The sequence below is a fragment of the Podarcis melisellensis genome (genome assembly GCF_964234715.1).
Source record: "Podarcis melisellensis genome assembly, chromosome: 12".
Lineage (NCBI taxonomy): Eukaryota > Metazoa > Chordata > Lepidosauria > Squamata > Lacertidae > Podarcis > Podarcis melisellensis.
In genome coordinates, this window is record NC_138544.1 from 27175753 (window position 1) to 27189444 (window position 13692).

The following is a 13692-nucleotide window of genomic DNA, read 5'->3' on the forward strand; positions in this document are numbered from 1 at the left end:
AAAGTCCCATACAACTAGCATTCTTTAAAAAAAAAAAAATCATTATGGATCAGTGACATCAGTTACCTTTTTAGTTGCAGATATTCTATAATCAGATGAAGATTTAATTTTGTTATTGCTCCACTGAAGAATTATTTGTCGGATTATAAGCACGTTAAGCAACCCAATCAGAAATGTAACTATAAAAATTATGAAAAAGATTCTGAAGTGGCTTGGATCATCGGCTGTGCATTCTGCAAAAAGAAGAGGTAGTAAAATTCACACTGTCCCCCCAAAAAGGTCCACGCAATAAACCTAAAAGATAAAGCCCAACCCTAATACGATAAAGTAATTTATAATTGTACTTTTGTTGAATAATATAATAAATGACATATTTATTCTGATATATACAAAAAGGCACCCTGTTCTTAAAAAGCATTATCCAAAACAAGGAATGTACCGTATTTTTCGCCCCATAGGATGCACCGCCCCATTGGACGCACCTAATTTTTTTGGGGGAAAAAAAATCCCCCCCCCCAGGCGCGGGGCTGGCGCGGGGGAAGCCGGAGCTTCCCCCGACCCCAGAACAGGCTGCCGCCCGCAAACCTTGCGCGCCCGGTGGGACCTCCCGCCGGGCGCGTGAGGCTTGCGGATAGCTTCCTGAAGCCTGGAGAGCGAGAGTGGTCAGTGCGCACCGACGCCTCTCGCTCTCCAGGCTTCAGCGAAAGCCTGCATTCACCCCATAAGACGCACACACATTTCCCCTTCATTTTTGGAGGGGAAAAAGTGCGTCCTATAGGGCGAAAAATACGGTATATGTTAGGCAGATCTATAGTTACACTACTGATCTCAGTATTGCTGCAGCTAGCAAAATGCATCAAGTTATGATTTATTTATCTAGATTTTATTCACCAAGCAGTGCACAAATAACTGAAGGTAAAACGCAGCTGAAAACCACCATCCACTAAAAACCACCATCATTATCTCTCTCTGAAGTTGAATGTTTATATCTTCAAAATGTGTAGCCAGTTGGTCACAGCAGGTCTTCAAAGGTTCTAGAGTGGGGTCAGCAAACTTTTTCAGCAGGGGGCCGGTCCACTTTCCCTCAGACCTTATGGGGGGCCAGACTATATTTGGAAAAAAAAATGATGCAAGAGCACCACGAGCCCCAGTGGCTGCTTACCTGTGTCTTGCGAGCAGCAGGGGCTGGCGGTGGCAGTGGAGGGATGATGAGAGGCGCACGAGAGGGCTCCGGAGAGGGGCTGCTTAAAATGGCGGCTGCTCGAGGACTGCTGCTGCTGGCACCAACTAAGCCCAGCCCCCTTCCTCCTCTAGGCAGGGTGGGGAAAAGCCAGGAGGGAGGGAGGAGGTGCCGCTGCCACCACCGTGTGAGAGGGAAAGAATGCGCACGCTGGCGATCCATGCGGTGATTCCCAGGCCATCTGCGGGCCAGATCCAGTAGGCAATTGGGCCTTCTGATCCAGCCCATGGGCCTTAGTTTACCTACCCATGTTCTAGAGCAGGGGTCGGCAACCTGCGATCCATGGGTCACAAGCGGCCCACGAACCGCCTCCGAACCAAGCTGCCTGCTCAGCGAGTCCCATGTGCTGCGCTAAACTGGAGCAGCGCGGACTTGCTTCTGCGTCGCCGGAAATTGCGTCTGTGCAGACACGATCTGGCCCACGGAGTGATCTCCGCGGGAGTGTACCAGCCCAGGCGAGGTAAACCTTGCTGACCCCTGTTCTAGAGGTCCTTCCCCCCCAGTGGGAGTCAGGAAATTCTGGACAGATTAAAAGAGCTCTCCTGGTTAATTTGCTGGAGGATGCAGTGCAGTTTTCTCTGCCTGCACTGCTACATGGAGCCACCACCAAGCTGCCTCTGTTTCTCTAGGGATCAGAGCCCCACCTTTGATAGTGTCTGTACTTTTAAGAGATCAGGGACATGATCTTAATTCTGGGGGAGTTTATATGGAATGAGAGGGTTTCTTAAGTTTATAGAGCTAGGCTGCATACATGCCATATATTTCAAGCCTAGCCCCCCCCCCAGCAAGAATCCAGGAAACAAGTTTGTACAGGTGCAGGGTATTGTAACTCAGTGAGGGGTCAACTACAGTTCCCAAGATAATAGGAGGGGTGGGATATGCGTTAAAAACCTTAGACTCAACTGCACATTTTACTTCAACTGTTCGCGCCTCATAATGTGGAATAAGAGTAGCTGTATATGGAGAAGCGGAGTGTGAAATAATAGGCTTATAGAAATATTCCTTCCTGTATTACTGTGTCTGGTTTTGTCATTAGCAGAATTAATTTCTCAAAGGCCTAGAAATGCCCGACCTTGACATTTAGCCAACACCAGCCAACCACATTTTCTGTTATTTAGGTTTTACGTTCTCAAGAGAAAAGAGATTTGCCTTAATTATTGTGTGAAAATATTAATACTAGCTAGAACAAGGAATGCCTTCTATTGTAAAAACAACAACAACCCCCATATCAGTAGTGTTCTTTTGAGCTACAATCCACAAAAGCCAGTCTCTTCGCTATGTCACCAAGGCAACTGTAGGCAATCTGATACTGATGATCTTGTTTTTTACTTACCTGAAGATTTTTCAGTATAATGCAACCTGTAAGCACATGAGGTTTTGCACTGGTCCAGCGCAATTTGAGACGAGTTGGAGTGACGACAGGGCACACAATTCCTGTAAACCAAAACGCAATTAAATATCTATCTTTCTCTCTGGATTACCCATGACTATGAAGTAAAACCAGGGATCAATAAACTCAGCATTTTGTTTCATGTTTTTACTAGCAACAGCGACAGTACAGCATGCCCCCATTCAAGATTGCTTAAGAGAGAAGATGACCAGGTATCAAAAATGATACACAAGCTGCCATCTAACTAGTCTTTCTTTCAAAAGACTTACATGCTGCTGTTCTGGGCAAAGCCTTCTAAAGCAGCTTACAACAAATAAAAACAGTTATTATTAAAGCAAAAAGAATATAGATTTCCACACACACAAAAACCAGATATAAGAAAACCTCAGAATTTCAACCACATAATAAAATTCCAGCCTTCAGTACATGTAGTTGAATGACTGGGATTTAAAATAATACTTATCGGCATCCTTAGGAACTCAGCTAGCAATGAGCTTTTCAGATCGAGAAAAAGTTCCAGAAGGTCCATTTTAACCAGTCTTTCACTACTTCTCAGACCGATAATGCAGGACAGAGATTGGTAAATTAAAGCTGATTGACCACATCCTGCCCACCAAGACTTTGCCCTGAGAAACAGCAACAACTTGTATCCCAACAATTGCCTTTCCAACCGTATTCTTTGCCTCTGGGGAATTCTGGGGTCTGCAGCTTAAGAACAATTGCAGTTGCTCAAGAGAGGTGCAGGAAGAGTCAGAAAGGCCACACTTCCCTGTGTCAGCACTAGCATTCGAGTGTTGCTTTCTAGTCATGAATAGCCTGAGTCAACAGGGAGTCACAGAATGGGATGTCAGCTTGTCAACTTCACGGCGAGTGCGGCCTAGCACATTGTACAAAGCCTTCTGGCCCAAAGCAAGAGGGTTCAGGATTCTCAGGCAATAACAAAGAAGCACAAAACACACTCCGTGAGGGGCCATGACATTAACTTAACCCTCACTGGAAGGTTGGGATGTGAGGGGTGGGCAGGATGAAGAGCCATTAATGTACTCAGCTTCCACAAGATGGCACTGATTAGTAAAAAGTGTAGGCAACCTTAATTTCCCATTGCAAGCCAAACAAGAGGGGAAGTCCTTAGCCCTTAAAAAGCCTCGATTAAGGCCTTTTGTATGGGACATAATGTGTGTCAGTAAGGGTTAGCCCAAAGTGATCAACCTATCGAGTATCCTGGAAATGGTAAGACCATCACTTTGTAGAAGATGGATCAATGCTGTGGCTTTTATTCCTTGGAATCACCAGTCCATTGGTAAGACGCCACAAGGCAGCAGTAAAAGAAGTGCCAGTAGGAATGTACAGCATATATTGTCCATACCTGCTTTAGGAGACTGTGATTAAAAAAAAAAAGGACAAGTAATAATTTGATCTGAGGAAACATACCGTTTGTCACTGCAAGTTATTCTACAAGTAGGGCAGAATTCACACAAATGGCCCAAACTGCTGGGATCGGTGCATTTGCATCTTCCACACACACAAGTTCCTCTTCCACTGCAGACCAGGCCATTTGAATTCATGCAGTGCTTTCGTAAGGATGATGAGCACTGGCAACGATCGCCCTCCCAGCCACTAGAGCATTTGCATTTGCCTGCTTCGCATTCACCGTTGCCTACAAGGGCAGAGAAGGAATGGGTGAGGCCCTGGGTACACGACTCACTAGAGAGGGGCTTCAAGGTCTCCTGTGCCAAGCCTTATTGATCACAGCTTCTGAAAATTTAAGTGATTTAAGTGATTATTGGTTTAAAGAAGATGGTAACATATTTTGCTTCTTAGTGAAACTGTGGTTAAGCGTTACTCAAGAGGCTTAAGAGATGGAAAACAGATAATTGATCTGCCTGAGAATATCAGGGTGGGAAGATGAGGTGTACAATTAATGTGTTCCATTTTTTAAAAAATTGCTTAAGAAAGGTATGCGGGTTAAAATTGAGAGCTCTTTAAAAAAAATTGGTTGTTTTTCAGTAGAGTTTTGGTGCCATAAATACACCGAAACTGTGAAGAAGTGATAGTTGTTAAACCACAAGCTACATATGCCAGCAGTTATCATTAGATGCTCTCACCTTTCTCAACCAACATGACTCGTGGTCATGGATAAGAGGAGCTGTAATCCAGCAACATCTGGTTCTCCACCCCTGAAGTATGCAGTACAAAACCAACTATTTCTTAGGTATTGCGGTTAACATTTGTGTGGGGTTCTACACCACTAGGGGAACCTACACATGTAGAGAAGGATCACCACACTTCCGCACAATGCATGGAGGGTGTGTGTGTGGTGTAGCAAGGACACAATGGTTGGGCCACCAAGCATGGCCGCTCTTCATGTGATGGACATAGCTGATGCAAAGAACACCTGACAGTAGACTAGAACTGAAGAAAAACTTAGCCATGAAGTTCCCTAGGTGGCCCTAAGCTGAATTGGTAAAATATAGTGAAATTCTGGAGCTTACCAGCACATAAGTTTCCCAGGTGATGAGGGCAGGAAAAGTCATCTTTTTCACAGTATTTACCATATATTGTGCCAAGTTTGGTTTTGTGACAAATGCATTTCCCATCTACACAGTCTCCTTGACCACTGCAGACTAGGTGGCCCTTGGGCATCTTGCACTGCTCAGAAGAGAATTTGTCGCTGGAGCTCGGAGTCTCTGCATCCTGAGATGTTTCATCAACACATATCCTTTTGTGCTTTATGCTGCCCTCACACTGACAAGCACATATTTTGTGTATATTAACTCTGGTTGATTCATTGAAACCAAGCGGTTTGAGAGTCATGTATTTTCTTCCTTCGGTTGTACCACATCCTTTCATGGCAATGGAAATATTGAAGAGCACCTGCAATATAAAAAATGAGAAGCACTCTTTTACTGTATCGTTGAAAAGCAGCCCTATAATCGTACTGGGGCTTTATAGAAGCTGTTGAAAAATGCAAGTTATTTATAAGCATATATTCTTTTTAAAACATTAACTTCTTAGTGGGGTGGGGGAGAGAAAACCTGTCACCATTCTCTCCCTCCCTCTCTCTGAATTGTTTTCGGATATCATCCTGAATGAGACAGGGTGGCCTATTAGAATTAACCATAATTTAAAACCAACAAGCACTAGCTGGATCTCTTTCCTCTCTTAGGACCACCTTCAATGTGATATTTGCCCAAAAGCTTTGGACGCAATGTGTATGCTGTCATAGATGGTCCCATATAAATGATCGTCATTAATAGCAACAAGCACAGCAATGAAAAAGCTTAATCACTCAAGCAGTTATATGTGATCTTCCTGCATCGGTGTTCCCAGAATTGGCATGCTGCATTCTGAGGCCACCAACAAAAAGTAATTTACATTCAAGCAGAACTTTTCGGGTCACTAGTACAGTGTTTTTTGTTTTGTTTTTTTTAAATATTTCTCTCTGTAGCAGCTGCCACAAACTACTACAGTGGTACCTTGGGTTACAAACGCTTCAGGTTACAGACTCTGCTAACCCAGAAATAGTACCTCGGGTTAAGAACTTTACCTCAGAATGAGAACAGAAATCATGCGCCAGCGGTGCAGTGGCAGCGAGAGGCCCCATTAGCTAAAGTGGTACCTCAGGTTAAGAACTGTTTCAGATTAAGAATGGACCTCCGGAACGAATTACCGGTAAGTTCTTAACCCAAGGTACCACTGTACTCAGTTGAAAAAGCGGCTTGCCTCTGTGAGAATTGAAGCTGCAAGGGCTAAAGGAAAAAAACACACTGCACAGTTGGTCTCCTTAACTGTGGGCAAACTTCTGCTTTTGGTGATGCTTTTAATGCCCCAGTCTACTCATCCACTGCAAATGTGAAATGTGGCTTACACGTCAGCTTCACAATCTGAAAATGCTTATCTGTTTTACCCGAAGAGCCTCACATACACAGAGGAGTGTATAAATGAAGAAGCTAGGGGTACAACTCACAGCACCCCTAGAACATTAGCCATGGACAAAGATGTGTGCTGGAATAATAAAGATGACTCTGATGACCATCCATCAGGAACTCTGAATGGTTTAGGAAATGAAGCAAAAACCTCAGGGCACATCTTTAAAATAACTGCATGCCTTCACACCAGTTATTTAAAAGGTACTTTAATTGATTAGCTCTAGGATCAAAACTTTCAAGCAGGCACAATGTCTCATTCCTGGAAGCCTGGGGAAATTTGAAAAAGCAGCTGCTTACTGCTAACCATGGAGCAGAAATGTTTATCCATGGATTTAACTGGAAAACAAAGCTCCGAAGAAATAAACTCCATAAACAATCTGGAGGGCCTAAGACTACGACCCACAGATATTTACTTTAAAACCCGTACCAAATCTTTCTTCCACTGAAAAAGCTATTATAAAAACATTGATGAAATATTTTGCCTCCTTTGTGAATAAAGGAATGCTCGTACTTCAGCTGTGGATTTCACGTTTTTGCATCCCTCCACGCCGGTTTTTCTACTTCCATCAGGGCAGATTGCAGTGACCTTGACATTTATATCTTGGATGGGGTTTTCCACCTGAATTTTCACTTCAGAGAGCAGCTTCTGCAGGGATGGGGGTGGGGGAACCAAAAAAACAAGAGAGCTCCATCACATTGCATGGCAATATGTGCTACAGTGGCAGCATGCCTGACTCAGTGGATTTAACTAGAACAAAAGAGCCTGTCTGTCTCTGGATAAAGGAATAAATTGTTTTCTGCATAAAGACCCCATTTATATATATCACACAGTCATGCCAGGGGAACTTGTAATCCTGAAGAGGAGGAGGAGGACAGCAATGTTGGGGTTTCCAGCTAATCTTACAATGTCAGTGACAAATCCAGCATTCCCTTCTACCGCTATAGGGCAAGTTCACACAATAACATCTTTATTCCGTTCTATGTGTACTGAGTGGACACTGGTTTTCAAAATACTGCTGCTGTTAGCACCTGGAATACCTACTTCCAGATGTCCCTCTCCCCATCCATCCATCATGGAGAATGATGCCCCTTGCTTTTGTGGCACCAACCTTTCTTATCCTTGCTAGAATGAGCACGAGACTCTGTGCAAGCTGTTTTCTTTGTTGGCAATGCTAATCACAGAGCAAAACTAGATAGAGACAAGCAAATCCCTTGTTTGCTGTGGCAAGAAGGCTGCCATGGCAGTGTGTAGCTGCTAGCATCTCTACACTTGCTGGGGGCATGGAGTGGTTTGGTTTAAAGACAATGTTTGAAGCCTCTCTCCCTGCATGGTGTGATACTTTTCTAAATCCAGGGATTATCCCCGAAGCTTACGGAGTATCTATTCATGTACACACACACAAAATCAAATAAGCAATCCCTCCACACAGTCTTAATTGGTACAGGGCTGCACCAAATGATTATTCTGAATGTGCTCACTGCCTCTCAGAACACTAAGTATGTTAATAGCTCAGTTGGTAGAGCATGAGACTCTTAATCTCAGGGCTGTGGGTTCGAGCCCCACGTTGGGCAAAAGATTCCTGCATTGCAGGGGGTTAGACTAGATGACCCTCACAGTCCCTTTCAACTCTACAATTCTATGAAAAATTAGAATACAGATAAAAATCCATCAGATTTAATGAAAATGAGATTCCTTTCTGGGCAAGCTCACAGTGCCATCTTATCACAAGCAAATGTGCATCATGTAAGTTCCATCCTGATGTTGGAACCAAAGATGTACTGGGGAAAAGGTGAGATATAGGTTTTTTTTAAGCTAAAATGTTGGAACTTTGAATTGTGATGAAGCCATTAACTGTTTTCTGTTTTGAAACTGAGAGCAAAAGAAGCTGTTCTCATCTTTTGGCATAGATGCAAAGTTGCCTGGATTTCTGTTGATTGTGTCCTTAGCAGAGCAAGACCAATTAAACTGATAAGTGTTACCCCCCCCCCAAAAAAAAATCTGTAGAAATGCCATGAGCTCATAACTTTTTTATGACACCTGTTTGGTAAACTCCCAATTAAAAATTGAAACTACAGAGAAATTCAGAGGTATCTTGGACACATCATCAATCAAATATAGGAGCTGATATTTTTTAATTACAATAGTTCAGTTCAGGTGAGCTGCAATGGAAGAAATTTCACACACACAACACAAAGTTTCTCTTTTTAGTTCATCACTCTCTCTTTTATATACCATTTGCCTATTTTTAAGTAGGGATGTAGAATTTTAAATGCTGAGACCTTAAGCAGATTTTTAATTTGGGATGTTTAGACGCAGCTCTAATTGGTGTCATTTTTGCTGGGTCTTCTCATTATCTATTTGTAAATTATGGCTTTGGAGAGATGACATCTCCTTCCGAGAATGCATCTCCTTGCCATTTGCCCCAATTAAAAATGGAACATCAAAGCAAGGTTAGTTACAAAGCAGATATAAATCAATTTGATTGCTACAACTAATTTCAGTGAGAAACAGTGAAGATATATTGTATATCCAATTGGTGCATGGGAACATTTCTAGTACAGAAAGTCAACATGGTACCCCTAGATGTCATTGGACTACATCTCCCATCTACCCTGACCATTAGCTATACTGGCTGGGATTGAAGGAAGCTGTAGCCCAACAACATATTGAAGGCACCACACTGGCTATTCCCCGCCCCCGATCTTTCTCACCCTGTCCTAGTGGCATATTTTCTTGATAACTGTACACTAGCTTGATTTTCCTCAGAAGTAAAGAGAAGGTATATGGGCTTTTTTTTGGCAGTTTGCCTTTAGTTTCCACTCTTAAGTGATTTTCTTGGGTAAAGCTATGTGCTGCTAGTAAAGGAAGATTTTTATTTCCTTCTGACCCAAGCTTGACAGAGGCTCGCTTTTTTCTGGTTTCTTTTCTTTTTGCTTCATTCTACTCTCTGTGGACAGTTGTTTTTGTTTAGGAATCCTCCTGGAACCAACCACAGACCTCACCACAGCAAATTTGGTAGAATGGGACTTTGCGACATTTTGTAGATTAGATAGTTATTATTAACCTAAAGGAAGGAGGAGAGGGGAGGTTAGAACACAGGAAGCTGCCTCAAACCACTGGGCTATCCAGCTCAGTACTGCCTAAGCAGCAGCTCTCCTGGGCTACAGGCAGAAGACCCTACCTGAGGATGCCAGGTACTGAACCCAGAACCTTCTGCATGCAAAGCAGATGTTCCACCACCAAGCTACGGCCCTTCCCTACATGCCTTTAGCTTTGAATTCTGGTGATTGGCTGCTTTGCTATTGACCTCCAGTGTTCTTATGGACTGCTTGTTCTTTGCGTCTCTGTATTATTATCATAATCATCAATATTTCCTAGCAATGTATTCCTTCTTATTCCTCAAAGATTATAATTATAATAAAGATTAGGAGAGTGTTTATCCTAGAAAAGTTTAACCTTAGGCCACAATTATTTTACACTGTGGTATTGGTTTTAACAGATCTCATAGTTTTCTCCATAATATTTTACTGTTCTATGTAATATTATATGAGAACAGTGTTATATATATTTATAGGTATGCAGGCACTCCTTGACTATCTTGCTATATTACACCTGTACCTGGAGCTCACAGAATATTTATTTTAACAGCTGCTTCCCCCAAACCAACACCAATGAAAAATGCATTCATCACAAAGCATATACCTTGTAGGCTTCTACCACCAGGTCACTGAGATTCACTGCTTGAGATTCTATCTGTCTTGCAGTAGTTCCTGGCAGAAGAGGCAAAAGGTCCTACAGAAAAACAGTGTTACAGTTAAAAGGCATCTGTGATTATTATCTTAAAACTTGTGAAATTCTGATGTTTAGAAATACCTTATACCAGTGAAATTGGCTCCCTTGGACTGCAAAAATTACATTAATGTTGTTGTCTATGAGTTTTTCAGAAAGCTGGCCAAGTGATGGATGCTCCTGAAAACAAAAAAAGGAGATACATAGTGTGGCATCTGTAGTTTAATATGATCTAAAGGATCTAAAGGAATGAGTGTGAAATTAGTAAGAAACCTTACATACATGATTGCTCTTTTACCATAAATCCCTGAATGCTTGTAGTGAAACAAGCCTTAGGACAAGTATATATATTACATTCATCAAATGGCAACAGCAGTTATTACTGTACTTGATATTCTTAACTAAATGAAATTGTCAGCATGTATGCAAGCTAGGTCAGTAGCCTTCAGCCGTTTGATTATCAGAACCTACCTTTAGCCTGAATATGTTTTTAAACTATGCATCCATTTTAATTCTTGCCCTGTTTCCTACTCTTCCCAAAAAATACCCTAAACAAAAAATAGTGCTAGCAGGGCTGCTGCAACCCACTTAAAGTCAGGTGGTGACTGCTGTGGGTCCTGACTCATCATATGAACACGAGTGACTGAAACACCACATGCGATTTCCCGTCTTAGCATATCTGCAGAGCAATCCACCCCACTTCCAAATAAAAGGGGAAAGAAGAAAGAGAAAGAAGCTGAAAGATGACCAAGTAAATGAGTCAAGCACAGTCTGGATGAATGGACTTATGGTCGAGTCACATGCAATGCATCAGTGGCAAGTATCAGCTCCCTGCAGTGTATATATCTGTGATACATGCACTTGACAACATTCTGTTATTAATAGAACAGGCATAAGGGACCCCTGACCATTAGGTCCAGTTGTGGCCGGCTCTAGGGTTGCGGCGCTCATCTCGCTTTACTGGCCAAGGGAGCCGCCATTTGTCCACAGACAGTTTCTGGGTCATGTGGCCAGCATGACTAAGCTGTTTCTGGAGAACCAGAGCAGCACACGGAAATGCCATTTACCTTCCCGCCGGAGTGGTACCTATTTATCTACTTGCACTTTGATGTCCTTTTGAACTGCTAGAACAGGCATACCTTTTCATTAAAACTAATTCAGGGCAGTTAACAGGGTTCTGCTCTTTGCAGTGTGTTTCCTTGGAGAAAAGGGAAGCTCATGACAGTAGCCGTGTGAGCGCCTTTTCACCAATGCACTGGGTTCAAAAGTACAGAGCGGCAAACAAACAAAAGGAGCTACACTTCTCTGTGTTGAGGCACAGCACTGTGCATTTGCAGGTGTGCTAAGTGGAAAAACACACACATACACTTCCCTTCACTTTGCTGTTCACAACTCTTCTCTTTCCTTCATCCTGCATGTGAACCTGGTCTCAGTACGGGTTCATATCTCACACCACTTATTGGGCATCCATGAAGATTAACCAAAATTCAACTCTACTCACAGGCTGATCAGATGCTATAATAGATGGGAGCTTTCAGCATGCAGAAGAAAAGAAGCTGCACCCTTTAGTTTGTGTTGCTCAGGTCGCTCATCCCTAGCATAAACTTGCCACTTTCTCTAGACTCGGTTTACAATGTAAAATACCTAGCTTACTCCAATCTTCCCCAAGTGATCCCAGGCCTTCACAATGAACATAGTGTTTAATTCTTGCGACAAAACGTGTCAGCATACCTTGAGCAGGAGACATCCTCTACCACTCCTGGCTATCTGGAACAGCATATAACGTAAGCAGGGAAGAAAATCAGAGGTGGGATGATGAAGAAAAAAACGCTACTCACACTGTACTGACTGAGAGGCTGAAACCATTTGAGTGAGTTGGTTCTAGCTGAAGTTCATGCCTCTCCAGCAGGAGCATCTCATTACAGAGACCCTTCTAACGCTTGGGGAAACCCCTGTTCAAAGCCAATGCTGTATACGACATATACCTTACCATACTGGTCGCTTTGACGTACACATTATCTTTCAAATGGCAGTTTCCATCATTAGGGATTACTATCCCCGCTAATTTACTGTCAAGCGCCAGGTGAGAGGTCTGATCCGTCATCATGAGAAGCAGGCGCTTGGCTTCTTTGCGCCAACCAATATGGCTCTAAGGGAATGAAGGGGAAAAAATAACCAAGCTAACGGGGTGAAAGCAAACAAAGAAGACAGAAGCATTAAGTTAAAAGGTACCGTACTGGTTTGTAGGCTCTATTTGATTTGAAGTGCCTGAGACACAACAGGTATCCAAAGGTCCACTTTTTAATCTACTGCAGGGGTGGCCAATGTTGTGCCCTTGAGATGTTATAGCACTACAACTCCCAGCATGCCTAGCCATGGCCGTGCTGGCTGCAGCTGATGGGAACTGCAGTTCCGGACCACATCTGGAGGGCACCACTTTGGCTACCCCCGGTTCACTATTTTAAGAATTGCTTTAATACTGAAAATGAAATAAAGCATTTGTAGTTTTTAAGCAAATGGAAGCATAGCTGCCCAACTGTTCTAGATTTGGCTGTGACTCTTCAAGAACAGCAATAACTACCCAAGACTCTCATATCAACACACATATATGGTACCTGCTGGGAACTGGCCTGGCTTTTTCAAACCACAACTTGAAGCCCTAAAAATATCTGCAAAAGCACTTTTGAGCAGGGACGATGATGCACGTGTAGAGAAAAGGTCAACGTGAGCACCACAAGCAATGGAAGGTCTCCACAACTGCCTTTGGTTCTGTGAAAAGCTACAATATGCAGACAGCACTGGAAAACTATGGGAGTAGATTAACTATCAAACACTAGGATAAAAGGCAGATCCTTTGCTGGTTTATTGGCTGCCTCTTACCTGGCACACAGCTGCTTGAAGCATAGCATCAAAGCCTCCTTCAGGTGTGTCAATATTCCCAGAGATTTTCTGCTTGCTAATTGCACTTCTGAATTCTGCTATTTTGTCAGTCAACGATAAGACATGGATATAGCCATGAGGAGGCATACAATCGAGATCATAATCGCTGTTTGGCAAAAAGATGAAAAGTGAAATTCTATTAAAATTCTGCTTGGAAATTAGTTCTAGGTTAATAGTTGGCTATAGCGACACAATGCTCGCACATCATTTCTGGCTGTCTATAAATATAGACACACTAAACACAAATCCATGTTATTACAAAAAGGGAGTAAGTGCTGATGAAATATGTCAGGTGTGGGAAATGTGTGGCCCTCCAGATGCTATGGGTCTCCAGCCCACTGGCCATGCTGGCTGGAGCTGATGGGACTTGAGCCCAATATCTGGAGGGTCATAGGTTTCACCA

General features: G+C 42.9%; 1 protein-coding gene and 1 long non-coding RNA gene across 2 annotated transcripts in view; one reads left to right on the forward strand and one right to left on the reverse strand.

The window, feature by feature from the left end:
- Window positions 1–13692, forward strand: part of LOC309353850 — a 166163-nt gene that overhangs the window by 5484 nt on the left and 146987 nt on the right. The window lies entirely within an intron of this gene.
- Window positions 1–13692, reverse strand: part of ITGB8 (integrin subunit beta 8) — a 43018-nt gene that overhangs the window by 2605 nt on the left and 26721 nt on the right. The window contains exons 5-13 of the mRNA XM_081883244.1: window positions 13230–13395; window positions 12340–12498; window positions 10434–10529; window positions 10263–10352; window positions 7071–7205; window positions 5123–5504; window positions 4062–4287; window positions 2574–2674; window positions 67–233 (exon numbers count right to left, since the gene is read on the reverse strand). Coding sequence (XP_081739370.1) covers window positions 67–233; window positions 2574–2674; window positions 4062–4287; window positions 5123–5504; window positions 7071–7205; window positions 10263–10352; window positions 10434–10529; window positions 12340–12498; window positions 13230–13395 — 1522 coding nt within the window. The remainder of the gene's footprint in view (window positions 1–66; window positions 234–2573; window positions 2675–4061; window positions 4288–5122; window positions 5505–7070; window positions 7206–10262; window positions 10353–10433; window positions 10530–12339; window positions 12499–13229; window positions 13396–13692) is intronic.